The sequence below is a fragment of the Lynx canadensis genome, chromosome D2 (genome assembly GCF_007474595.2).
Source record: "Lynx canadensis isolate LIC74 chromosome D2, mLynCan4.pri.v2, whole genome shotgun sequence".
In the NCBI taxonomy this organism is placed as follows: Eukaryota; Metazoa; Chordata; class Mammalia; order Carnivora; family Felidae; genus Lynx; species Lynx canadensis.
Genome location: NC_044313.2, coordinates 28,359,134 through 28,386,997, shown reverse-complemented (window position 1 = coordinate 28,386,997; position 27,864 = coordinate 28,359,134). Strand labels below are relative to the sequence as shown.

Sequence of the window (27,864 nt, the reverse complement as noted above, 5' to 3'; positions counted from 1 at the left end):
AGTGAATAGTATGAACAACCTTAAACACACTGAAAAACACAAACTACCACAACTCACACAATATGAAATTGATCATTTTAATAATTTTCGAACAAGGAAGTGGAATTAATCATTTTTAAATTCCTATAAAGGATATATCCAGGCCCAGACAGTTTTACTAGAGAATTCTACCAAATATTTAAAGAAAAAAGAAGAGCAGAGCTACACATTCTCTTCCAGAAAATGGGAAAGGAAGTAACCCTTCCCAATTAATTTTATGAAGCTAATATTATTTGGATATCGCTAGACAAAGACAGTACCAAAAAGAGAAAACTACACACCAATATTCCTCATGAATATAGATGCAAAAATCCTTAAGAAAATACTAGCAAACTAAATCCAGCAATATGTGAAAATAATTATACACTATGACCAACTGGTGTTTATTCTAGTCATGAAAGTCTGGTTCAATTAATTAAAAACTAATCAATGCATTCTACTCTATGCACAGGCTAAAGGACAATCACATGAACATATTGGTTGATGCAGAAAAAATATTTGACAAAATTCAACACCCATTCATGATAAAAACTCTGAAAAATAGGAGAGAGGGAGGGGAACCAAAAAAAAAAAAAAACCAACTCTGAAAAATAGGAATAGAGGGGAACTTTCTCAATTTGATAAAGAGCATTCTTAAAAATCCTAGAGGTAAAATTACAATAAGTGGTGAAAGACTGAATGTTTTACCCTAAGACCAGGAACAAGACAAAGATGTTCACTCTCGCCACCAATTCAGTGTAGCGCGTGAAGTTCTAGCTACGGCAATAAGGCAAGAAAAGGAAATAAGAGCTATACATATCAGAAAGGAAGACATTGCTGTCTACTTAGGAAATCCCAAGAAATGTTAAAAAACAAAAAAAGCAAACGACCTCACAAAAAACAAAAAACAAAAACCTTTTAGAACTAATGCATGAGTTTACCAAAGTTGAAGAATACAAGATAAATTCTACAAAAATCAATTGTATTTCTATATACTAGCAATGCATATATGGACACTGAAACTAAAAATACAAATTTATTTATTCATTTACTTATTTATTTACTTAGAGCGGGGGAGAGGGGCAGAGGGAGAGAGAGAATCATTTTTTATTTAAAATAAAAAAATTTTAATGTTTTTTTATTTATTTTTGAGAGAAATATCATGAGCAGGGGAGGGCCACAGAGAGAGACACACACAGAAACTGAAACAGGCTCCAGCTCTGAGCTGTCAACACAGAGCCTGATGTGGAGCTCAAACTGCGAGATCATGACCTGAGCCAAAGTTAGACACTTAACTGACTGAGCCACCTAGGTGCTGAGAGGGAGGGAGGGAGAGAGAGAGAGTGAGAGAGAGAGCGGGGGTGGGAGGAAAGAGGGGGAGTGAGAGAGAGAACCTTCAGCAGGTCCCACGCTCAGCATGGAGCCCGATGAGGGCTTGATCCCATGATCCTAGGATCATGACCTAAGCCAAAATCAAGAGTCAGATGCTCAACTGACTGAGCCACCCAGGTGCCCCTAAAATACCATTTATAATTGCTCAAAAATAAAATGAAATACTCAGGTATAAATCTAACAAAATGTGGGCAGGAATGGTATCCTGAAACTACAAAGTGCTGATGAAAGAAATTTAAAAATATTTTTTAATGGATAGACAAACCATATTCACAAGTTGGAAGACTAAAGATGTCCGTTCTCAAATTGATATATAGGTTTAACACAATTCTTATGAAAATTCCGGCAAGATGGTGGTTTTTTGTTTTTGTTTTTGTTTTGGTAAATATAGGCAAGATTATTCTAAAGTTGTATGAATAGGCAGAGGAGCTAAAATAGCTAAAACATTTTGAAAAAGAAGAATAAAGTGGGAGGAGTGCATCTGTGGAATTTCAAGTTTTATTATGTAGCTACAATAACCAAACCTATTAAGTTTGTCAACTTCCACATATGAGTGAAAACATATGATATCTGTCTTTCTCTGACTGACTTATTTTACTTAGCATAATACCCTCTAGTTCCATCCATCTTGTTGCAAATGGCAATATTTCATTCTTTCTCATTGCCAAGTAGTAGTCCATTGTATATATAAACCACATCTTCTTTATCCACTCATCAGTAGATGGACATTTTGGCTCTTTCCATAATTTGGCTATTGTTGATAGTGTTGCTATAAACATTGGGGTACATGTGCCCCTATAAATCAGCATCCTGTATCCTTTGGATAAATTCCTAGTAGTGCTATTGCTGGGTTGTAGGGTAATTCTATTTTTAATTTTTTGAGGAAACTCCACACTTAACAGAAGACCATGGAGGAAGGGAAAGGGAAAAATAGTTTCAAACAGAGAGAGAGGCAAACCATAAGAGACTCTTAAATACAGAGAACAAACTGAGGGTTACTGGGGGGGGGTTGGGGTAGGGGAAAATGTGTGGTGGGCATTGAGGAGGGCACTTGGGATGAGCACTAGGTGTTGTATGTAAACGATGAATCATGGGAATCTACTCCTTAAGCCAAGAGCACACGGTGTGTTAGCTAACTTGACAATAAATTATATTAAAAGAATAACCAAAACTATATGGTATTGATAGAGGTATGGACACATAGATCAATGGAACAGAATAAAGAATCCAGAAGTAGACCACACAAATATGCCCAACTTATGGTGCAAAAACAATTCAATGGAGGAAAGATATTCTTCTTAAAAAAATGTTTATTTTGAGAGAGAGAAAGAGGTGGGGGGGCGTGCAGAGAGAGAGGGAGAGAGAGAATCCTAAGCAGGCCCCAGGCTCTGCAGAGCCTGACATGGGACTAGATCTCATAACCATGAGATCATGACCTGAGCTGAAATCAAGAGTCAGATGTTTAACCAACTGAACCACCCAGGCACACTGGAAAGATAGTCTTTTCAACAAATGATGCTAGAGCAAGTGGGTATCCATACGTTAAAAAAGAAAAACAAAAACAAAAAAAGAACCTTGAACTAAGTCTCACACCCTATACAAAGATTAATTCAAAATGAATTATAGACTCAAGTGTAAAATATAAAATTATAAAACATTTAGAAAAGAACATAGGAGGAAATTGTCAGGATCTACGACTAAGCAAAGAGTTCTTAGACTTGACACCAAAAGTATGATCCATACAAGGAAAAATTGATAAATTGGACTCTATAAAAATTTAAGACTTTAGCTCTGTGAAAGACTCTGATAAGATGAAAAGACAAACTACAAACTGGAGTAAAATATTTGCAAACCACATACCCAACAAATGATTAGTTTATAGAACATGTAAGGAACTCTTAAAACTCAACAGTAAAAACAAACAAACAAGCAATTCAATTAGACAATGGGGCTAAAAACATGAAGAGAGACATTTCACTGAAGAAGATATACATATGGCAAATAATCACATGAAAAGATATTCAAAGTAATGCAAAACCAGGGGCACCTGGGTGGCTCAGTTGGTGAAGTGTCCAACTCTTGATCTCAGCTCAGGTCTTGATCTCACAATCATGAGTTCAAGCCCTGCATTAGGCTCTGTGTTGGGCTCCACGCTGGGCATGACGCCTACTTGAAAAAAAAAAGTAATGCAAAAACAAGACCAAAATGAGAGATCATTATATATGTCTCAAAATGGCTTTTAAAAAAAGCAATACCAAATGCTGGCAAAGTGCAGAGAAATGATACATAGCTGGCGGAAATGTAAAATGGTATAGTCACTCTAGAAAATAGTTTGGCAGTTACTTAAAAAAACTAAATGTACACTTTTCATATGACCTGCCGCAATTGTACATGTAGGCATATATCCCAGAGAAATGATAACTTATATCCACACAATACCTGTACACCATTGTTCATAGCAGCTCTATTCACAATAACCCCAAACTGGAAACAAACCCAGATGCCCTTCAATGGGAGAATGCTCTTCAATGGGGAAATAATTGTGGTACATTCACACTATAGAATAATACTTAGCAATAAAAAGGAGTGATCTACTGATATACACCACAACCTGGATAACTCTCCAGAGAATTATGTTGAGTTAAAAAAAAAAAAAAAGCCAATCCCGAAATCCCCATATATACTCTATGATTCCATTTATATATTCTTGAAATAATGAAATCATTTAATTGGAGAAAAGATTGGTGGTTGCCAGGGGTTAAGGAAAGAGTGAGGGGCTGGAGGGAAATGGGTATGGCCATAAAAGGGCAACATGAAAGATCCCTGTGGTGATAGAAATGTCTTGTAGCTTCCCTATATCAATGTCAATATCCTGGTTGTGATACTGTGGTATAGTTTTGTAAGATATTATCATTGGTCAGAACTGGGTAAAGAGTATTCTATTATTTCCTACAATTGCATGTGAATTATCTTAAAATAAAAACGTTACTTTTTTAAAAGAGTTTTGTACAAGCTCTTTATAGACCTCACCCTGGGAGATGGAGCATAGCTGAAAATAAATACAGAACACAGAAGGTCTTAATAAATGCACGTATGACAAATCCCTAAGATCCTTGGGGTTCTTATTGTCAGGGAGGGTAGCCATGTCCCCTCTAACATTCTTTGTGATTCTGTCGATACTGGGACCTGAATAAGGGAGCCATCAGGCAAAGCTGGAGGGCAAGTCCCAGCTTTTTATGTTGCAGAAAGATTTGAAAGGAGTTGAGGGACAGATGTGAGGAAGGACAGAGCAAGCTCAAGAGCCACCTCCTCCAGGTAGCCTCTGCACTGTTGTCCAAGTTAGGTATCCCCTCCCTCTGCTCCATTAACCTTCATTATAATCTACTGTGATCAACAACTTACTTTTCTGTCTTCCCTCTCTATACTGTATATTTCTTGAGGGCTGAGATCACCTCTCAACTTGCCTCTCCATACCCTAAATGTTTTGTTTTTAGATTAAAACAAATAAAAGACTATCTACTCTAATTTTTAGCTGTAGGGCCAAGACCTTCTTTTGTGTGGGGGTGTACTGATTGGCATTTCACCAGCATCTCTCTTGCATGAGCACCCAGAATGCACTGATTGCCTTTTTCAGTTTTGATTTCTTTAACATGGGTTGGAAACCAGAAAGTATTTGAGAAGCTATCTGAATGCAGAATGCTAGATTTTTTAATGATTTTCCCCTTCTTTTTCAGTTGTCTCACTAATACATAATTTGATAAAATTTTTAAGCAACTTGCTGTTACAGAATCTTTCTAAACAGCAACATTAGTTTAGTACTCATATTTTATTGGTTTATGTAACATTTAGTTAAATTATATAATAAGAATAATATGCACAGCTGGCATAAACAGGCTGAGTTAAAAACAAATGACTCTTGGTAAGCATGCAATTCAACCAAATGGGGGAGCGCAAGTGCACTGCATCCTAGCCATGAAGGTTTGATGAGCCATGAGTATAAGTCAGTATGTTTTACAAAAGAATTGATGGTGTCACTTAAGCCAGTGAGCCAGGTAAGTACAGGTTGTTTAAAGTTCTATTTTAATAGTATCAGTAATAATAACTAACACTGAGTGCGTAATAAGTGCCAGGCATCGCACTAAATGCTTCTATACATATCTCAATTAATCATTACCTGAAGAAAGTATTATCACCCCCATTTTATAGATAAGGAAACTGAAGCTCAATGAAGTTCTTCCAAGTTCTCATAGCAATTAGGTAGTAGAGCTGAGTTTCTGTCCAATTCCAAAATCCATGCCTTTATACACTGTACTATGTTATTTCTAGTATTTGTCTTGTGGATGAACAAAGGAATGCAGGCAAGTTTGCAGGGGACAGGGAAAGGCTGAGAGTTGGGAGACATTTTCCTACAGTTGAGAAAGTGTCCCTTGAAAAGCAAATGAGAGAGGTTCCTAAGGAGAGGGTTGGATGTTCTTGGAGGGGTTGGTAGTGGGCAGGAGGCCCACAGAGAGTGATGGAGGAAACCTAGACCTGGTACTGGAACATGTAGGTCCTGTTTCCTGTATCTGTTCCAGACTTCTGAACACCATTAACACTGACCTCCCTTTAATTCAATCCTGGCTCCTTTTCTTTCAGTTGAATCTGGCTGGAATCTTTAAACTTAATTATAAAATGAAAGGAAAACAACAAAGCTACACTCTCAGTGCCTGAACTCATGACCCCAAACATACTAGCAGCTGAACCACAGAACAGCTTGGCTGCCAAGGCTCATGGGCCAAACACCTCCCCATTTCAATTTCTCACCCCAGTCCTGAGTGGAGCATGATGGACTCAGGCAGCACCATGGCTGGAGCTGGGGGGCCTCAGGTCTTCCCCAAACCTCCTTCTTAGCCACCCTCTCTGATCATCTGTCCTCTGACCAGCTGTACACCTCTGTGCCTCAGAGCTGCCTAACTGCAGGGGTCCTGGTCTCCTGGTAAGGAAAACAGTCAAGGTCTGGCTCCTCCTATGTTGGATTTCAGTCCCTCCTCCCTCCTTGCTCCTATCCATCCCCAATTCTGCTTCCTGGGTGACTCTTATCCTTAGAAGAAGAGACCCTGCTCCCATTCTCGGCCCCATTGGCCCCTGCCCTGTTAAATCCTGTTACCTGAATCATACCTACTGGCTGAGATTTATGCTACTTTTCTTCCTCACTCAGGTTCCCAGCTGATATCTGGGTCTGGTCCCTCCTGTACCTCGTACCTTAGAGAAGGCACTATGCTCCCTGGTGCTTCACTGTCTCCTGCTGGGTCCCTTCCATAACCTGGAGCAGATTCTTCACCTCCAGCAACTTGTTCTCTCTGCTTGGAATGCTCTTCTATCCTTTCTTATGTGGCTACTTTTAAAATTATCCTCTGGATCATAGCTTAGATGTCATCTCCTCCAAGAAGCTCCTCCAATCCCACATCTGCTTTGGGAGCCTTCTCTCTGTGTTGGGTGCCTTTTTAGCTCTTAAACACCATACTGGAATTGACTGTTTACTTGTATGTCTTCCACCCTGGGCTCTGAGCCCTGAGAACCTATATCTTTTTCACTGGTGTGTACTAGCACCTAACAGTATTTGTCATGTGGTAGGTGCCCAATGAATGTTGTTTAATTAGCTTATTAATCAATCAATGATTAAATGCCTTCTGGTTTGAAAGCCTGACCTACTACCAATCAACTTTCATCTGCTGTATGATGATAGTTTTGTCTCCCTGGTCATGTGTGGGGCAGAATGACTCTAGTAAATGAGGTCACCTGGTCACCCACCTCCTCAGTGGACTCATCTAGGTTCCCAGAAACCTTCTGGCCTCCTATCTATAGATTTTCCAATATCAAAAATACTATATATGGACAATGTATTCTTAGTCAAGGTAGACTAAGTTTGTGGCTGTAACAACCCCCATCCAGTGGTTTAAGGCAAGGAAGGTTTATTTCTCCTTCATACCGTGTGTGCATCATGGTTGGGCTGGGGACTCTGCTTTGCACTGGCATCTCTCAAGGACCCAAGCATGGATCTAAGAAGTCTTATAGTTAGGAAAAAAAAAGTTAAAATCCTTTTAGTCTGTTTAACCTGTTTCTCAAATTATTTGACCCTAAAATCCTTTCTGTTGTATAACACCTATTTCTATCCTATGGACAACCCCATGTTCAGAAATGCCAGTCTAAAGGAGTTGAAGCATAACAGATTTCTGTGGACATCTAATCAGTGATAAAATGAGTAAAGCAGTCTCTGCTCGCATTTATTGATATTTAAAATGTGTTCAAATATCTGTGGAGGCTTTACTTTGTGCCAAGTGTAGTGCTCTTCCAGGTGCTGGGGATACAGGACTTGTGAAATGTATGTGGTCTTTGCTCTCATCAAGCTTCCCTTCCAATGGGAAAGACACATATTCAATCACTAATGGCCACCCTCACTATGCACGTAAAGTAAATGTGTTCCAAAGTGCTGTGGAAGAAAGGCACAGGGTATGCAATGAGAGTGTGTAATAGAATGACCTTGCCTAGTCATGTAAGGCTGCCCCAAGGAAATTTATCTGCCATTTAACAGGATGAACAGTTAGTTAGGCAAAGTGGGGGTGGGGAGTAGAGGTTGTGGGTAGAGGTGAGAAATATATCAGGCAGAGAAAATAGCATGTTCAAAGGCCCTGAGATAGGAACAGAGAAGTCAGTAAATTTGGAACACTTGAGAAAGGGGGAGGAAACAAAGGGCTATATTGTACAGGCCTCGCTGGTCAAGTAGGCATTTTGGGTTTTATTCTAAGAGCAATGGGAGCCAATGAAAGGGCTCCCAATCCAACAGGGAAAATGCAGACACATTCAGCTAATTAATTGTATGGCTTTTTAGAGTATTTTGTTGGCATAGGATATTATGCTTTACAAAATGCTTTCATGTAATTATTTTATGTCTTCCTTGTAGCAGCCTCCTGACGGAGATAGTCCACGTATTAGCGTGGATGGAATCTGAGGCTCAGAGATGTAAGCAACCTGTCCAGGGAGCTAGCCAGGGAGAAGGCATCCACATCCTGGTCATTTTACTTCTTAGGCCAGTCATGCAGAGAAAGCACTGGCTCTGCATGAGTTGGCCTTAGAATCTATGTCCTTGTTGGCAGAGAGGCCTTTTACTGAAGGGCTGTAGAGTGGGAATAGTGGTCAAGAGCCTGCCAAACTGAAGTTCAAATTCCACTGCAGCAACCATTTACTAGCTAGGTGACCTCTAGCAAGTTACTTAACCTCTCTGACCCTAAAGTTATTTGGGTAACCTCATAGAGTTACTATAAAGATTAAATGAGATCATTCAAAAGGTGTAAATGTCTGACACTTAGTAGGAGCTCAATGGATATCAGTTTGATTTTTTAGAGATGACTCTTTCTTTTATTTTGGAACCTTGGGATATACTGAATGTGGAAGCTAAATGAGGCTAAAATCCCTTCATACCAGGGTTCATTGTAAATGAAATGGGTTGAATCCTTGTGTGATTTTCAGACATTCAGGATGGTACAGCGGAGGAAGAAGTGCTGGGGCCTTTCTCAATAACAATGCTGATGCTCAAAGTAAAGACTTTACAGCTGGCACTTGTACTTTCTATACTGTGTAGGGGACTTCCGCAGATGATAATTCCCCTGGGAGCTAAGTGCAGGGGAGTAATTGCCTAGGTGTTCTCCCAGGTGGCTATTTTATGTTGGCCTTGAGAGCCACATTCAAGCAGCTGTCTAGGGGTCAAGACCCTGGAGAAACAGTACTTAAGAGTCTCAAAGTCCTGCTAAACATCAGCTGAAAGGCCTTCCCAGAGAGTTGATATTAGGCTGAAGTACAGAGTCCTGGAGCACAGGGAATATCTGTGATTCACTGGGTATCCTTGACCATTTGTGGGGCTTCTAATTCAGGGCAGTATAGAAACTTGTGAGATCTGCCCTCCTCCCTAGGGTATGATGTTGTACTCTAAGTACTTTATATGGAGAAGATAGGCCTTGAGTTTTCCTAAGGCTTATCTTCTTGCAGTTAATCTTTGCTCTTGAAGGTGGGCCTGCCAAAAGTGGGTAGTAGGTTGAGTAGGGTCTCAGAGAAAGGTCTAAATCAGTGACCTTCAAACATGTCTACCCTGAATCACGGGCTGAAATATATTTTGCATGATGACCCAGCATATACACATACACACATCCCTCTGAAACAAAATTTCAGTAAGCAGTACCTATACTTACATATGTGATGTACCTTGGTATTTTATTTTCTATTTTATTTCATTAAATTGATTTCATGACCCACTAATGGATTGCAACCTGCATTTTGAGCAACATAGGTCTTATAAATGATGACTTATCCTTGAAGGTGATTGAAGAATATGTTATCCACGAATAACAAAATTCAGATGAACAATGGCAAAAGCTGAACAGACTGGCTGTATACTTTAAATGCTCATAGCAGGGGTGCCTTGGTGCTTCAGTCAGTTAAGCCTCCAACTCTTGGTTTTGGCTTTGGTCATGATTTCATGGTCATTAGATTGAGCCCCACATAGGGCTCCATGCTCACAGCACAGAGCCTGCTTTGGATTCTCTCTCCTCCCTCTCTCTCTGCTCCTCCCCTGCTTGCACTCTCTCTCTCTCAAAATAAATAAGCATTAAAAAATAATTTCTAGAAATAAAATATTGAAATAAAAACAACTCAATGGAGTGGTTAAGCAGTTGATAACACTGCTGAAGAAGGAATTAGTAAATTGGAAAGCGAATTGGAAAGTACCCAAAATGCCTCTCACAGAGTTACGGTCATGGAAAATATGAAGAAGTTAAGACATGAGAAATAAAATGAGAAGGTACAATAGAGATATTAGAAATTCCAGAAGAAGAGAACAGAGAGAAAAGAGAGAGAAGAAATATAAAGATTCAATGGTGGCAAATTGACTGGTATTGAATGCAAAAAAAAAAAAAAAGTTCTCAGTAAGAAGGAACACAACTGGATTCCCAAGCAGAATAAATAAAAAGAGATTTACACCTAAAGCCTTTAGTGACTCTGCAGAACATCTAAGAGAAAAATCTTACAAGCTAGCAGCATAATGACAATCAGGCAACAGGCTTCTCATTAGGAGCAATGGAAACCAGAAGATAAATAATTATAGCCTCAAAATTCTGAAGGAAAATAACTGTCAACTTAGAACCCAGGGGCGCCTGGGTGGCTTAGTCAGTTAAGCATCTGACTCTTAACTTTGGCTCAGGTCATGATCTCGCGGTTCATGGGTTCAGTCCCCTCATAGGACTCTGCATAGACAGTGTGGAGCCTGCTTGCGCTCTCTCTGTCTCTGTCTCTCTCTCAATAAATAAACTTTAAAAAATATTTTAAAAAAATTTTTAAAAAGAAAATTCACCATCTTATAACTACTATAGGTATAATTAATTGATTCGAGCAAGATAATCAATGGATGCTAAAATCCCTGGGTCAAAAATATTTAGAGGACAGGATATTCACAGTCTCAAATCCTGCCCCTACCCACATCATAATGTATTACTCAGAGAGGGCAAAGGACACCTTTACAATGGAGAATCTTGAATGATGCTACCTTAAAAATGATCAAACGTATCATCACAAATAATGAGAGAAATTGATATCATATGCCTGTTGATATGATGCACTGAGAAGGAAACATCACCTACATGGTATTCCTGCCCAAAATGTTTAGCCTGAATTTAACCATGAGGAAACCATTAGATAAATCCAAATTGAGGGACAATCTGCTGCCTGGACTTTTCAAAACTCATAAAAGACAAAAAACAAAAACAAAAACAAAAACCTTGGAGAACTATTCCAGAATAAAGGAGATTAAAAAGACAAATACAATGAAAGATCTTACATTGGGATGAGGGAGGGGCAGTTATAAAGAACATTACTGGGAGAATAGAAGGGTTTTGAATATGAACTCATCTATCAGGCAAATGTTAAATTTCCTGAAAGTGATCATTACACTGTGCAGTACAGACGAATGTCCTTGTTCTTAAAAGATATCTGAAGTATTTAGGGATGAAGTGTCATTTATGTCAGCAACTAACACACAAGTGTTTTAGAACAAGAAAGGGAGAGTTAAACCAAATGTGGAAATAGTTACAAATTGTTCATCTGTATCAGAGTGTATGAGCATTCATTGCAACAGTGAACTTTGCTGTACAGTTTTAAATTTGTCAAAATAAAAAGCTGGAAGAATAGAAGCAGTTTCAAAACAAATACAACAACACCTAATGAAAGAATGGATCTAGTCAATGATAGTAAATGGCTGTTAAAACCATTAAGTGAAAATCTGATGGAGGGAAAAAAGCTGAACGTGAACTTTATAATGGATAGATCCAGCTGACAGCAACTGAGCCCACTGATTAATCTTGATATTTAAAAAGAAAAACGACGAGGAATTATGTGGTCCTGACGTGATGCAATAGGAAGTTCACACCAACTGTAAAATATTCTAGCCAAAAAATCAAATCTGAAGCCAAGCAACTCTGGAATCTACCATTTTAAAGGGACAGAGAAACATGTTAAATGATACCACAGGGGTGCTATCAGCAAAATCCAGAATGAAGGAAATTCCATAGGACAAATGGCCCACAGTTTCTTCAATAAATAAGTTGCAAGAAGAGGAAAGAAAGTATAGCCTAGGAGTGCCTGCGTGGCTCAGATGGTTGAGTATCAAGCTCTTGATCTCTGCTTAGGTCATGATCTCACCCGTGACAGGCTCTGTGCTGATAGTGCAGAGGCTGCTTGGGATTCTGTCTGTCCTCTCTCTCTGCCCCTCCCCCACCTCTTTCAAAAACAAAATAAACATTAATAAACTTTTTAAAAGAAATTTTCAAAAATTTAAAAAGAAAATGTAGCGTATAGAACTGAATAGATATTTGATGAGAGTAAGGAATTATAGTTAATTTTTATTTAGGTGAGATAATGCTATTGAGGTAATGCTAAAAGTGTCCTTAACTGTTAGAAATGCATGTTAAATCATCGACAGGTGAGGTGATTTGATGTCTGTGTCCAAATAGTCCTGGCAGATAGAAGAAATAAGATTGGCCCTATGTTGATAATTATTGAAACTAGTTGATAGGTAGAAAGATCTTTTAAGGGACGTCTGGGTGGCTCAACTGGGTGAGCATCTCACTCTTGATTTTGCCTCAGGTCATGATCTCATGGTTCCTGAGTTTGAACTCCACATCAGGCTCTGCGCTGATAGCAGAGGGATTCTCTCTCCCTCTCTCTCTCTCTCTCTCTCTCTCTCTCTCTCTCTCTGCCCCTCCCCCGCCCGTGCACCATGCTTTCTCTCTAAATAAATGAATAAACATTTAAATCTATCTATCTACCTATCTATGTATCTATGTACATTTATATTTGAAACCCTTCAGAATAAACTTTTAACAAATAAGTAAACCCAAGCCACTCCAATATTTTCCCAGTATATTCTCCCAAAGAAGGCTCTTCAGTGTTAGAATGGTTGTTCCCTCACAAGTAGTACACAGGTTGAGACCAGAGAAAGAATTCCAAGTGGAGGGTAAAACCCCAGGCCATCATGGGGGGCCAAACCCTCTTTCAAATGGAGTGCTATTTACTTAGGGGGTGAGGGGCTCTGTCTTGTGTGTCTTAAACCAGACTGTTCCCTGTTGGGTGGAAGCAACATATTACACCTGGACAGCTCCCTGCCCCAACCTAGGTTAAGAAACAGGATTTGTAAAGACTATAGGTTGGATCCAAGGCAGAGGGAGGAGGTAAAATTAGATGTCTCTTTTTGTGAGGCTTGGATGAGGTTGAGGTCTGAGATCAGAGGTCAAGGATGGGGCTGGAGGGATGGGCGTGTCACTAAGGTGAGTGTGCTGTGCCAAGACCTAAGAGGCTTTGGGAGCTGACCTTCCTGGCCTTCATGCCTTTCTCCTTGGTGCCAGTTCTCTGGGATGGAGACAGAGCTCCTACCCGTCTTCCCCTCAACCCCCCTGCCCATCTCCCTCCCACACCATTCTCCTCTCTTCTCTGTCCAGTTCTCTGATCCATTTCCATTCTCTCCTTCCTCAAGCCCCTTCCTCATCTCCATTTGCCATTCCCTGTCCTCCGCCCTGCCAGACACCCCAGTTCAGGGTCCAGGAGAAGGACAGCTTTTATGTGGCTTGTAAAATTCTATTATATCTGTATTCAAAACCTAGCAGCTGAGAAACACTGGTAATAAGCGTGTTATTAAGCGTGTAAATACACTTCCACTCCAAGGCCTCTAAGGGGCAAGGGCTGGATCCTCAGGCTGGGCATCTCCCCTGCTTGTAAGTCCCTCCCCACCTGGCCTCCACCCCAGACTTGGACCTTGTGCCAAGGCCCAGGTCTCCTCCAGTCTCCAACCAGCACCGTCCTGCAAAACCCAGACTCTTGGAGAAAGGGGGCGGGGGAAGGGGCCGAAGAAAAAAAACATTAGGAAAAAAACTCCCACCCAGAGAGCATTCTTTCTGCAGCACTCAGGAAAAAGGATGTCTCACAGGGGACGGGAAGGCGAAATTTTTTCACATCCAAATGGATTGCAATTTCCCTCCATTTAGCACCTGAAGGTAATTAGCTCGAAGAGACTGCCGAGTGCGAAACACGTTCACGGAACATTAACTCTCACACATTCTCCAGTTGCAGGGAATTAATAGGAAAGATTAAAGTTTAAAGAGAGCAAAATGCCATTACCTCGCCAGCCACCTCTCTCCGCGGCAGTCTCCAGCCCCCGAAAACCTTCGGCCAGTGCTTGGGCCGGGGCTCGGGTCTCAGCCTCCAGCCTGGCTGGCTGGGGCATCTGGGTGTGCCTCACCAAGAAGGCTAGCATGTGCTGATGTGCACGCACGTGTGCAAAACAGGGCAGCTCTGCAAGGCCAGTGCAGCCCCCCTCCCATCCCCGAGAAGTTTGGGGTGGACAGGGCAGGTGTGTTCTCATAGGCTGACTCCTGGCATTGGTGTGTATGGTGGCCCTGGGCGGGGGCGGATGGGGGAGATACTAGGAAGGGTTATTAGCTTGGGCGTGCCCTGTGATTTCGGTGCAGAGGGCGAGATCTGGCAGCTTGGCCGGCAATAGAGAAATGGGGGGTGTCAGTCCCACCTTGGGTGTGTAGAGAGGCACTGGGTGAAGTGATGGAGAGAGTTGCTTCCACTCTTGTGCGGCAGGCAGGAGCCACAAACATACGTGTGCATGCATACGCAGGCTCCCACGACCACACACAGACGGCCTTTGTCACTCTGCTTTTTTCAAAGTTTATGTAGGCTTCAAATTGGAAAGGTTTCTGTGTTGCTTCAGTATTTTAGGAAAAGATGAAAGACAGAGAGAGGGAGACAGAGAGAGAGTGGGGGAGAGAGAGAGTGAGGGAGAGAGAGAGGGGCAGAGGCAGGCAGGAGAGAGAGAGCGCGAGATGAAATTGAGACATGGAAGAATTTATTGCCCAGAAAATTCCATTCTGCTATCTGATTCAAAAAGTCCAGTCCCCCCAGCTTCGGAAAATCTATTTTCCACATTTTAATACCCTGCAGAACAGTCCTCATAACTCATCCGAGTGTGTTAAGCACAGTTTTATTAGATCTGAAACAAATTTTGGTGGGGAGATACTATAGGTCATTAACCATGGAGTAATTTTATCCTTGTTTCCCTAATGATGCCATAATGGCGAGCGAATTTCTTAACTAAAGACCAAAGAACATTTTGAAGGTCAGTTTCATCTGTGAGCTCCTTCAAGCGCTTCTCAGAGAAGATTGGAAAACTCGCCGATTTTTTGAAGAGTCATTAATAATGTGAAAGCTGAAAGCACCCTCCATTTGCGTTCCTGCTTTTTACCTTTTAATTTTATATCGTCCCCGCTCAGAGCCCCGCTCCCACTCCCTCACCCTCCTCTGGACCTCCCGCCTGCCTACCCACCCCACGCAGGGAACAAGGCTGCCCCATACCAGGTACCAGGCTAGCTGTGAGGGGCAGACAGGGGCTGCAGGAGGGGAGGCAGAAGAGCTAGAGAGGCCAGGGCCCCAAAGAGATGGGGGCCTTTGCTAAATTCCCAGAATGTGGTGTACTGTGTGAGGGTATTGTTATAGGCATGGTACACGTGTGCGTGTGTGCATGTGTGCAAATGTGCAGTGCAGGGGACTGGGGTCTCTGGATTGCATGCTGGTTGTGCACACACATGCTAGGGACCAATGGGGACTTAGTAGTCTCTATAGGTGGGTGCCCTCTGTTGGACGCAGGTGGGGAAAGAGAACTGGAAACCAGCACTGGGTCCAGTGGCTTGGGCAGTGGGTCAGCTGGGGGACTTGAGGTATCTCCCAACAGAGATGGACAACATGTGCAAGGCATGAAACAATTGATAGCACATTGTGAGCCCTGATTACAATGTGTGCACATGAGCGTATATGTCCTGGGGGTGGTGAGGTCATTAAGGCAAGAGCCCCAAGGGCCCTCTCTACTGGCAAATATTTAGACACTTGAAACAGTGACCATTGTCTGCCCATCCCTCACTCCTTGGACCACTCACTCCTTGCTCCCCAGGCCTGGAGCCCTTCATTTGCCCACTTTACTCCCTCCTAATCTCCAGTCTCTGGCTCCTTGGACCACCCCCCCACCCCGCCACCTCCCAGTTCCACCCCTTCCCCTGAACACTCCTCCCCCCAGCTCCTCACCTATCTGATGGCTATCATTGCAGGGTGCCCAGCCAGGAGCCGGGGTGGGACAGCATCTCTGTGTGTGTGCAGGTTTGGGGAGGAGGGGGCGGTGTGGTGACACTCCATGCTCCCAGATGTGGTGGCAGCGATAATTCCAATTTTATGCCTTTGTTATGGCTTTAATCACTTTCTTTATGCGTTTTGTTCCAGCGATCAGGGAGAGACACCTGATAGGCAAAGAGGATACCAGGGGAACCATTTTTATTTGGAATGTGGTGAGAAGTCTAATTAGAATCTGAATTCTGCTGAGCCTTGAAATGGCCAGCACTTTATCCTGATCGCCTTAGATATTGTTTCGAGTCAATCATCTGTCATGGTGCGGCAGGAGAGCCTCTCCCTTCACACCGCACCCCTCCCGCCACGGGGCCAGCCCAGGCACACTGGGGGAGGGGAGGCTCAGGCTTCCGCCCTCATAGGGATCTGTGCCTCCTTCTGGGGAGGGGGGGCTGTTTGGTATAGCCAACCCTCCATTGGTGAGGGCTGTCTTTGCTGGGTGCTGAGTTTCAGCTCATGGGGGTGGAGAGAGGGGCTGCAGGAAGAGGGGCCTGAGAGGCTTGTATTAGAATTAGGAAATATTGAGGTGAGGCCAAGCTAGTCTGGGGTACCTCCTAAATGCTCTCAGTACACTGACCACCCCACCTCCTATCGATGGCTCACAGCGACTCTCCTCTCTTTACTGTCCCCTGGACATATTGTATCTCTGCCACCTGCTCACTGTCCCTCAAACTCACTGCTCCCATTGCCAACCCCTCCCTGACCAACACTTGCCACACGTTCAGCTCCTGGTCTCCAACTTTCCTCCCTCCAGTCCTGCCGCTGGACCACCAATCCGGCTTGTTCTGCCATCTGTCGAGTCCCTGGACTGGTTCCACCTCCTCCAGAAAGCCTTCCCTGACTACCTGAACCCACACAGGTGAGCTCCTCGAGAGGTGGACAATTACAACACAGGCCCCCATCTGGCGATGGCCGCGCTGACTGCCGACACTCCTCCCACAAGACCCCGCTCCATTTATCTTTCTCCTGCCTTCAGATGATTTCCAGTTGTCCTCTCTCTTTTTCTAAACTGTTTTGGGGTGTGTGTGTGTGTGTGTGTGTGTGTGTCCTAAATCTGCTCAAACCCTTTTTGAGCATAGCAAAATGTAAAGTAGAAATAAATATTACTCTGAATGATAATTTCACCTCCCCAATCACATCTTGTGCTCCCAAAGTCTGACCATTTCTTCCCTGTATCCTGCCTTTTCCACTAACTATAAGCACACAGGACCAGGCACAGAGTGGGGAGCTGTGTATTGCCTCCAGAAGTCAGAGATTCACGGAAGCTTTCTGTTTCCTGCTTCCCTTCATACATAACCCCCAATACATACCTACTATGTGACAGATGTAGGCATAGTTGGGGGACTATTAGTAGCCAAAGGAAGTGCCATTTCTGGCAGGAAAGAGGAGCATGTGCTCTATGAATAATGTTTCCGTGGGAGATGGTCAATGTGGGTCCTTTTTAGATGGTTGGGGCACTCAGTGGCCCTCTAGCCACTTAGTGTGCCCCATAAAGCAGAATGTCCTCACTGATGTCAGTATCACTGGGCCTCCTGGATGGTCACTGCCCTCTTGAGATTATCTATGTAGCCAGGGTACCTTATGTATGGTCCAAGGGGCAGTGTGACCAGATGCTGCCATAGAAAAATACAGACTCAGAGGGTCCCCAGAATACCCTTCTCAATCTGCTCACTTCCCCATCCCTATCTGGACCCAAGCTTGAATGCAATCCTGACTCATTTTATTTGAGGATGGTCTCTTTCCCTCCTTGCACCTCAGTTCTTCCTGGTCCCTGAGCTGTGGGCAAGGAGTGGGGATGGCACTAACCATAGTCCAGCAAATCATGGGGCTTGTTGGGAGACGGTTCTCTGGAATGCATTGCCAGGACTCTATTCCTTTCTCCCTCCCAGCAGCCCCTATCCGGAGGCATGGCTGTACTGACACCACACTGATGGATGGAGAGTGAAGAGATACAGGGAGATGGAGAAGGAATCCATAGCCAGGGGTCCTCATTTATAGGGGAAGGCAGGACAGTGGCCGGAGGGACTTAGGAGCAAGCTTCCTAGTGGGAAATTGCAAGCTGCCATTAGCGTTTAGGTACAAGTTAATATATCTGAGGGAGTGTGTGTGTGTGTGTGTGTGTGTGTGTGTGTGCGCGCGCACGCACACGCACACACACACATACCCGCATATGATGGAGGGTCAGTAGGTGAGGGGTTAAGGTCCCTATAGGGAAGAAGCAGAACGCTGGCACACTTGGTCTGCCCATAGAGAAGGGTGGGAGTTCAAGGGTGGCTCATGCTCCAACTACTGTTTCTCCATCTATACAAATAGTGGGGAGATGAAGCTCCTGGCCCAGGGAGCACATGTGTTGGGTGAGGGTGGCGGGCGGGAGGACAGAGATGCCAAAGCTACTAAAGGCCTAGTCTCTTCCCATCTCAGACACCCTCAAGGCACTGTCCTCTCTCTACATCCAGAGCTCGGCTGCAGTGGGGGGAGATGAAAAGGAGGAGAAACTGTTGGATAAAAAGAAATTCAAAAAAAAAAAAAGTAAGTGAAATATTCAAACTGGAAAGTGATATTATAGAAACTGCAGCCCACGGCTCAGTGCATTCAAATTTATTCAAACTCGGCGCCTGACAGTGATGGATGCAGCAGCTTTTCCCACAATATGGAGAAGGCGCGGGGGCATTTAGGACTGCGGGTCCCCTCCGGGAGGGTGGGGGCCCACACCACCTCCCATGCTTTGCTCCTCCTAAATGGGAATGAGGTTCTGGGTCCTGTCCCCTCTACTTCCTAAACCCCACGGTTCCGGGGATGCTGGGGGACCTGGGCATCGCTGGCCCAGGTGCTGGGGTATGGCCCAAGATAGAGGTAGCCAGCTGTGGAACAGAGTGCACTCTAGTGCCAAGGAAGAGGGTGGTCAACCCTGTCCAGGGGATGACCCGACGAGGGTGTTACCTACATCAAAAAGAAGAGCGTGGCTGTGTGGTTTGTAGCCAAGTAAACAGCATGAACCTTAGAAACCCCTGAGTATGCTGAGATCTAAGGGTCTCAGGAATCCCAAGTCAGGGGGCATTCGGTCCCAGTGGCTCCCACTTTCCTGCCCATTGACTCCCACCTTTGCTCCATCCAGGAGAGGGACAAGAGGGCCTCTGGTGAAACCTCAAATCTGGGGGCTTGGTGTGAGCAGTGGGCAGGTGATAGATTACCCTGCATGCTATGCCCCGGAGTAGCCCTTGCTCCCAGGAGCACCCTCCAGCCTCACTTCTCCCCCGACAAGGTTGCTCCCGGCCTCCCGTCCAACCTCTTGACCACCAGGCCCCACTTCTGATTCTCAGGCCCCATCCCCTGGGAAGCCTTGGAATACCAGTCACTCGAGGAGAACTACCCATCTCCTGTCTGCTTTGTCCACTGCACTCTCCCCCCGCGTCTCTAACCCTCCTTCTCTGTCTCTTTCTTCCCCTACAGTCTCTCCCAAATGTAGCCACAGTACAAAGTCTCCACTGTTCTCTCCAGTCTCTCAGGAGATCTCAGTCACTTGGGAACTTGCAGCTGTCACCCCCGAGCAGGTAATGGGAGCACTGATCTCTAACCCCCAAGCTTCTCTTGAGATCCGAGCCCACAACCCAGGCAGCGCAAGGCTCATACTCAAAAAGCAGCCTGCATGCCTCTCCTAAAGCCAGCAACAGCATGTGACTCCCACTTTGTTGGTAGCCCTGTTGCCCACCCACTTACCCTCACAGAAGCCTTGGAGCCCCTAGTCCTCTGCCGTCCTCATCTCTACTTTCAATTAGGGTACAAATTCAGAGATGCTTCCTTATTTCTTTGGTACCCATCTTTGCCTCGCCATCACCACCGTCTCAGGAAGGCCCTTATCACAGCTCTCCCAAGCCTCTTCACTTCAACCAACAAACCCTGTTGAGTGCAAGCCATGCACCAAGTCTCCAAGTGTGGCTTCTTTCTCCCAGCGGGGCTCTCTGCCTCTGAGTTCCATGTCTCCGATTGTTCTACACACTGCTGCCAGATTCATTTTCCTAAAGCACAGCTCTGATCGTGCCACTCTCCTGCTCAAACCTTCAATGGTTCCCCACTGCATACTAAATAAAGTACAAACTCCTGACTCCTATATTCATGGCCCCTTGTGACCTGGCCCCTTCCTCCCCCTCTCTCCAAGACTTCCCATTACTCTCCTTCATGCTCATACTTGCCAGCCTAATTGGACTCTGAGTGGTTCCCTTGCACACTCCCCACCCAGCAACTTCCCACCTCTGTGGGCTGGTCCATTCTCCTCTTCTGCCTGCGATGCTGTCCTTCTGGGATGGTATCACTGCCCAACACCCAGCTTATCTCTGCCCATCAATATCCTAATTTTCTGCAAGACCTGATTCAAGTAAAGCCATCTTCTGAATACTCCCTATAAATTGCTTAGCAAGGTGCCTGCTGGTGTTGTTGTTGTTGTTGTTGTTGTTGTTGTTGTTCACCACCACCACCAGCAGTGGTTTCTCTTCCCTGTGAAATTTCTAGTCCTCTACAGCTTTCTTGGCTCTTATTTTCCCAATAGTCATTACTAGAATGTTTGCCCTACAGCTGTCCTGGACTATAAACCTCTTGAGAGCCCGGCCTAAGTAACATTCATTTGAATCGTCCTCAGCCCCTGGCCCAGGAGGCTCAGTAAACACCTGTTGAATAAATAAATGAATGAGTGAATGAATGATGGAATGAATGAACCAATACAGAAAGACTGGCTTGGACATGACTGTGTGACACAGACTTGGCTCTTCTGAGCCTCCATTTCTGGGCAGTGACCACCTAAAATTTCCCTGTCATTACTCCTGGCCCTCCTGACATGTGGCCAGGTGAGCTGGGACATGTGTGTGCAGGTTATATGACAGGTGTGTCACCGCTCTAAAGAGAGAGAGGAGTGTGGCAGAGTTCAGCCTTCCCAACTCATCAATCAAAGGGCACTTACTGACAGCTCTTGAGAGCTGGCTCCAGGCTCTGCTGGGGTTGGGGCGGGACGGGTGGGGGGTGAGGCCTGCCCTCTGGAGGTTCACAGTCTAGTTGCTCCTTCACTCCTCCTGGGACTTTCAGGCCACAGGAAGTCAAAGGGCTCCACCAGGGACTGCGGACAGGGATGTCATGCTGATGGGTGGGGTGAGCCCTTTCCTCCAAGCTGCCCTGAAATGCTACTTAATCCAGAAGTGGCTCTTTTACCCTCTTGGTGTAGATCTTAGTGCCCCATCCCAACTGGAGCTTCCCTGGGAGGTCTGTTGCCTTCTGCAGAATTCTCCACCACAGAGGCCAGAACCACACAGCTTGAAGCTGCTGAATGGATGGGTGGATGGGTGCTGTGAATAGTTGACAAAATAAATGAGTAAATGAGCAACTAGCTAAACACACGGATGAACAAAGTGCTGGGCAGATTGGCACAAATCACACAGTCGGCATTCACTGAGCATCTACTATGTACCAGGCACGGTGCTAAATCCTTCAGCTTCATTGACTCATTTCATCTTCCCTTCAGCCCTTGGGGTAGGAGCTATCAGGACCCTGCAAGGGAGAGGCAACTGCTGCTCAGGGGAGTGAAATAAAGTGTGAGAGGCCCTAGCTCTGCAGGGAGGAACCTTGGTCCCCTTGGTCCCCTGCCCCAAACTCTTCCTGGCAGAGGGCGAGGGGGGGGGCTGCGGGGGGGGGTGTCATGTGCTCCTTCCCCAGACCACAGACCACAGGCCCTCGGCGGCGAAGGGGCGGGGAAGTGAAGCTCCTGGGGAGGAGGCTCACAGGTGGTGGGGGGTATTGTGGGGTCTCCGTCCCGCGCGCGCGGGGGTTGGGGCGGGGTGGGGGGAGCTCTGGGTCCCACGTTTTCTCTCCGTCCCCCTGGGAGATTAGGCGCAGTTCAGAAGAGGCACAGCCGAGGAGCCTCTGTTTCCCAAAAGGCGGCTTCCCAGCCCCCCTTCACCCACCTCCATTGCAAGAGGGAGCGCCCTCTCCCGAGGGGTCCCCGGCGCTGGGGGGCGCCCCCTCCCGCCGGCCCCCCGCCCTGGCGGCCGGTCCCTCCCCTCGCGGCCTGATACAAACAAGCGCGCTAAACTCCGGGAGATTTACAGCGGGCGGCTGGGCGGCGCGGGCCCCCGGCCGCCGGTGAGATATCTCCAAACAGCGCACTAACCACTTTCCATTTTATACCTCACCAGCTTTATAGCATCTTAAGGATTTCTGTGCACGGCTGGCTTCCCGCCCAGGGAAAAAACCCAGCCTTGTAAATAAATACTAAATATATATGAACAGAGACGACAGCGAGAGCCGCGGAGGAGGGGGAGGGGCGGGGGTGCCGCAGGGTGGGGGTGCGGGTGGCGGCTCAGGGCCTGGCGACCGACGGGGAGGAGGGGGGCAGGACATATTGGGGTGTCCGAGACAAAGGCGACAGGGAAAAAGCACTTGACAGGCAAAGTGAGGGAAACTGAGACAGCGCCAGAGAGGGAGGCAGAGAAATGGAAAGATGGAGGCTGGCTGGAAGTGCTCCGGGGTGTGTGTGTGCGTGTGTGTGTGTGTGTGTGTGTGTGTGTGTGTATACGGAGGACTCCCTTAAAGCCTAGGGAGAAAGAGAAGGCTCTTCCAACCCTGCCTCTCTCCTTCCCACAATTTCTGAGGGGTTGGGGCTCAAGGATGGTATTACCATCCGTGTGTGTGTGTGTGTGTGTGTGTGTGTGTGTGTGACAGGAGTATGTCACGATGTGCTCCAAGGAAAGAGTTTATATTTGTGTGTGTGAACCCATGTATGTGCAGATGTGTGTTTGGGGTGTTTGGTGTGGGTAGGACTGTGCCCAGTGGGCAGTGGGCTTTTGGGGGGGAAGAATGCCTGTGGTGTAGTCAGGGTGCGAAGCGGGTTTAGGACATATTGGGGGTGGCGATGAGGCAGGCGAGTTCGGAGAATGCGTGCAGCTTTGACGTTGAGTTGAGGGCTGAGCAAGCATATGTGATCAAATGTGTTTGGGTGTCTTGAGGTGTGTGGGGATCTGGGCGGAGATGAGTCGTGAGCTCAAGTAAGCCAGGGTGGACCTTCAAAGGAGCATGTGTTGGGTCTGGAAGCAAGTACCCACTTGTGTGTTGGGGTCTGTCAGGGGTGAGATATGACATGCTACCAGGTGAGATATGACATGCTCACCTCTTCCTCATCCTCCCTCTCTGAGTCTTTCTAGGGGCTCTGGGACTCTCTGCCATGGCCACCAAAGAGAGGGTCCCCAGTGCTGACTGAAGCCCCATACTACCCCAGCCCCCAGCTCTGAGGTCTCTGGACAGGAGCCAGATTTGAACTGGGGAGCAGGAGGGAGCATCCTCTCCCCTCTCAGGGGACCCAGCGATCCCTTTTTGTTCCCCCCCCTTGTCTTCGATATTAAGTATTCAAACCTCATTTACATCCTTATTTTTCAATTTGCTGCCACAGTAGTTTAATTTATTCGATATAATTTCTTTTTCTGAGGGGACATTAATCATTGCCCTGTGCTTTTGGGCGCCTGTGGGATCTCTGCGTGTGTATGTGTGTGCGCATACGCATCTGTGGGGGGGGGGCTCTGTGTGCGAGTGTGCATCTGCGTCCGTGTGTATCTGTGCCTGCTCACACTTGTGTCTGTGTGTGAGTGAGGTGCAAGTTTGTCGTGTGGGTGTGAGAGAGAGTGTGGGTCTTTGTGAGAGGGTTTTGAGTGTGAGAGGGTCGGGGTGGGGAGGAGGTGTGGGAGGGTGGTGTGAGTGTGCTACATTGATCGGGTCCTCTTCCTCCTGGTCCTTCGTAGGATGTCAGCAAGAAGGGGAAGTGGGGCACACTTGAGGTGGGGTCCTCCCCGTACCCCCTGTCAGCTTTCCCTTCTTGAGAGTGTGCCCTGGACAATTGTAGCTGGAAATGTTCTAGAATCCCTGGTCTCTGAAGAAAGAGAACTGAGAGAGGTGGAAACACACAGAGATAGGGAGAGACAGACAGATGAGAGAAAGGCCGGCCACGGCAAGGGAAGAAAGAAAGAGGGGGAAAGAAACATGGAGAATGATGGAGAGAGACGCAGGAGAGAGGGAGAAGTGAGCAAGCCGGCAGCGTCTCAGCCCATAAAGTCCCTGGAATGGGAGGAAGGGGCGCGAGACTCCCGCCTCAGCTCAGGCCCAGTCATGGCTCAGTGCAGTGATGGGGGGCGGGGGTGGGGGGTGGGGGTGGGAGGACTGGTTGCTCCCAGGAGCTGAGATGAGTGGAGTGGCTTGGGGGAGGCTTGTTTGGAGAGAAGAGGCAAGAGGAAGGGGTAAGGGAGAGGGGGGAAGAGAGAAAACCCCTCTTGGTGATATAACTCAGGGGAATGAAGCCAAGGAAAAATTCCAGTGTTGTTGAAGGGATAAAAGGGAGGAAGCTCCCAGATGCTAGCTCCCCTCTCTACCCTCAGTATATCTGGGCAAATCCATGGCTTCCTAAGACCCTCTTTTGGTCCCTAGCCCCTGAACCCCTCAGTTTTCCTTCTCTGGCATGTTTTTGGAACTGCCAGGAGCTAATGGTAAGGTCACCATGACATCTCACTTAATCTTTGTAACAACTTGAGGTAAGAGTCGGTCTCCCCACTTCAGAGAGGAGGAGAGGAGAGGTCAGAGCTTATCCAAAGTCCAGAGGAGGTCCAGAGCCAGGATTTATGGCATATCTGCCTGAGGGCACATGCTGAGATTTCCCCCTCCCTCAGCTGCCTCCTAGGGTCGTGTCCACCCCAAACCTTCCTTTCTCACCACTATACAGGTATGACACACACACAAAACAATATCTGGGACCCAAGGGTAAAGGAGGTGGCCTTTTGGGGGCAGGAGTCAGGAGGCTGCGGGTGACCTACTATAGCCTTAGCCCAGCTACCCCCAGCTGTGAGGACATTGAGGCCCAGGACCTGAGTGCCCCCAGGGCTCATATGGACCCTGTCTTTCCTCTCATCCAAGGGTCAGAGTCCCCTTAAAGATCCCTTCCAGGGGGCGCCTGTGTGGCTCAGTTGGCTGACTTCGGCTCAGGTCACGATTTCACAGTTCGTGAGTTCAAGCGCCGCATCGGGCTCTGTGCTGACAGCTTAGAACCTGGAGCCTGCTTTGGATTCTGTGTCTCCCTCTTTCTCTGCCCCTCCCCCCACTTCTCAAAAAATAAACATTTTAAAAAAATAAAAGAAAGAAAGAAAAGACCCCTTCCAGAAGGTGGAGGCCAAAACCCACTTAAGCTTGGACTGGCTGACTGCTTGGGGCCTGGTTTCTCCACCCAGGACCAGTTTCAAACAGCTATGACCTGCCCATTTTAGCCTTACCCAGATAGTGGCCCAAGGCTCAGGGTTTAGGGAGAGAAGCTTCTTTCTCTGAAATTATAAAAGTGAAATTTTGAAAAATGGTCTGAAATTGGACTTCATGGGACCTCAGCATTTGAGCCTCCAGATACCTGCCTATCTTGAGGTCTATAGATTTAAATAGTCTAATACCAAATCCCTGTGATCTGAATGTCCCCAACAACCAAGAATTTGAGTGCATAGGTGGGACCTAGGGCTGATGATGAGCATCTAGGTGGGAAATCCGAGATGGAAGAGTCTGCATCATTCCAGCCTCAGATCTTCAGCCCCACCCCCACCTTCCTTGTGCTGTCTCCCAACCCAGAGAAGCCGTTCTTTGATCCTTACCCTCCAGGAGTTGGGCTCAGGCCTCACACCCAGGCCCCAAGCACAGACATGTCACACGGAAACCATCACCCACTAGGGTCAGTGATAACTGGGTGGCGGCGAGAGAGGGGGTCCCTGGGCATGTGGGGAGGGGGCAAGGGGACAGGCCTGGGGCCGAGGAGAAGGTAGCGCGTTCATTTGAATAATGGGCAAAATCAAATTAATTCTACATTAAATAGTTGTGAATAAAGGGTTGAAGTCAGCAGTTTCAAACTTGTTTTCCTTAATTACTTTCCGTGTTTAATGTCATTAAGAAGATTAAAAATTCATTAACAAGAGTACTAAAGTGGCAAATCAGGAAAGCGATCACTCCAGGTTAGAAACTCCGCTGAGGCCGCACAGTGAGCCTTCTGCAGGGGGCATGGGTGGGGGTGGGGGCCGAGAGGGTTGGGGACAGACAGGCGCTCACACACTTACACACTGATACACAACAGCTCCATAAACACACGTCCATAATATCGGTGGGCATCCACACATGGATACACGCACACTCAGACATTTTCACTCATCCATACGCAGGACTTCTGTGATTGTGGGGAGACAGTGTTTTGGGGTCTGTAGCTAATCGGGTCACAACTCCATAAATCCCTCTCCTAAGAAGGAGAATTAAAGATCAAACTTTCCTGACAGACAGTGCAAGGTCATAAGAATCAGTGTCAGCTCAGTGGTGTCCGAGTTCACTTTCCTGTCTCCTGGTCTTGTCTGTCTGTCCCTGTCTCCCCTCCCTTCGCCATCCCTCCCGCACTAAAGGGCTCTCTCAGGGCAAACCTGATCAGTTTCCTGGGAGGAGCTGCTGACTTTGAAGCTTAATTATGCTGGAAAAGGATCCCCTTTGTCTCCTTAGCTTGTTGGGGAGGGGGGAAGAGTCATGTTACCTCTGGGAGAAGGAACAAGGAGACAAAGGGTAACATGGGTGGGGAAAGGAGAAGGCAGAAACAGCTGGGGAAGTGGCACCCAAGTGTCCTGGTCTTCAGAGTGGATCCTCACTCAGTCACCCATCGCTAACCTCACCCTTTCACCCTGCCTTTTCGCCCATCATGTTGGCTAAACCCCTTCCTCCCCAGTGCCATACTTTACCCCCTTCACCGTGAAAGGACCCTCCTTGAGTCAGGACAATGTTCCCTGTGGCTATCACAATCTCTCTGACTGCATTTCTGTTTTTTTCTCTAGGCCCCAAACTCGGGACCAAGTCCCTGAGGGGGTCTAGGCTGCCTTGGGTGCACCTGTGCCTTTGTGGCTATGTTATGTGTCTGATGGCTGTGTTGGTAATTGTGTGTGTGAGTGTGTGTGGGTCTGGTTACATGAGGAGAACCATAGTCTCAGCTGGAGAACTCCGTATTAATCATAAACAAGTACACCTGGACAGCCTTGCGATTCTAATGGAATGAATTCCCTCTCATTTTATAGGTGGGAGAGCCAAACTCTGGGAAGATGAAGTTCTCCTCAAGAGAAATGAAAACGTGGGCCTACACAAAAACTTGTACAACAATGGTTGGAGCAGTATTTTTCATAATGGCCCAAAAGTGCAAAGAACCCAAATGTCCATCAACTGGTGAATATGTAAATAAAATGTAGTATATCCATACAATGGGATATTATTTGGTCATGAAAAGTAATGAAGTACTGATTCATGTTACAACATGGGTGAATATTGAAGACTCTATGTTAAGTAAAAGAAGCCAATCACCAAAAAAACCAAACACCATGCATTCTTTTAGTTCCTTTACACAACGTGTCCAGAGTCAGCAAATATACAGAAAAAGAAAATAGATTAAGAGTTGCTTAGATCTGGGGGTGGGGAGTACTGGGGGAAGAGGAGAGACTGCCAATGGGTATGGGGTTGGGGGGAGATGGTTCAAATGTCCTAAAATGTCTCACAGTGAGCAGTGCTGGTTTGATTAAGCGTCTCACTTCGGCTCGGGTCACAATCTCGTGGTTTTGTGGGTTTCAGCCCCACGTTGGGCTCTGCTGCTTCAGATCCTGTCTCCCTCTCTCTTTGCCCCTCCACACT

At 46.2% G+C, this 27,864-nt stretch overlaps 1 protein-coding gene across 1 annotated transcript in view; it reads left to right on the top strand.

The window, feature by feature from the left end:
• The window catches only part of HIF1AN (hypoxia inducible factor 1 subunit alpha inhibitor), an 80,965-nt gene extending 53,339 nt beyond the window's left edge, over window positions 1-27,626 (top strand). The window contains exon 6 of the mRNA XM_030334636.2: window positions 27,261-27,626. Within this exon, the coding sequence (XP_030190496.1) occupies window positions 27,261-27,428 (168 nt within the window). The 3' untranslated portion in view covers window positions 27,429-27,626. The remainder of the gene's footprint in view (window positions 1-27,260) is intronic.
• The last annotated feature ends 238 nt before the right edge of the window (window positions 27,627-27,864 follow it).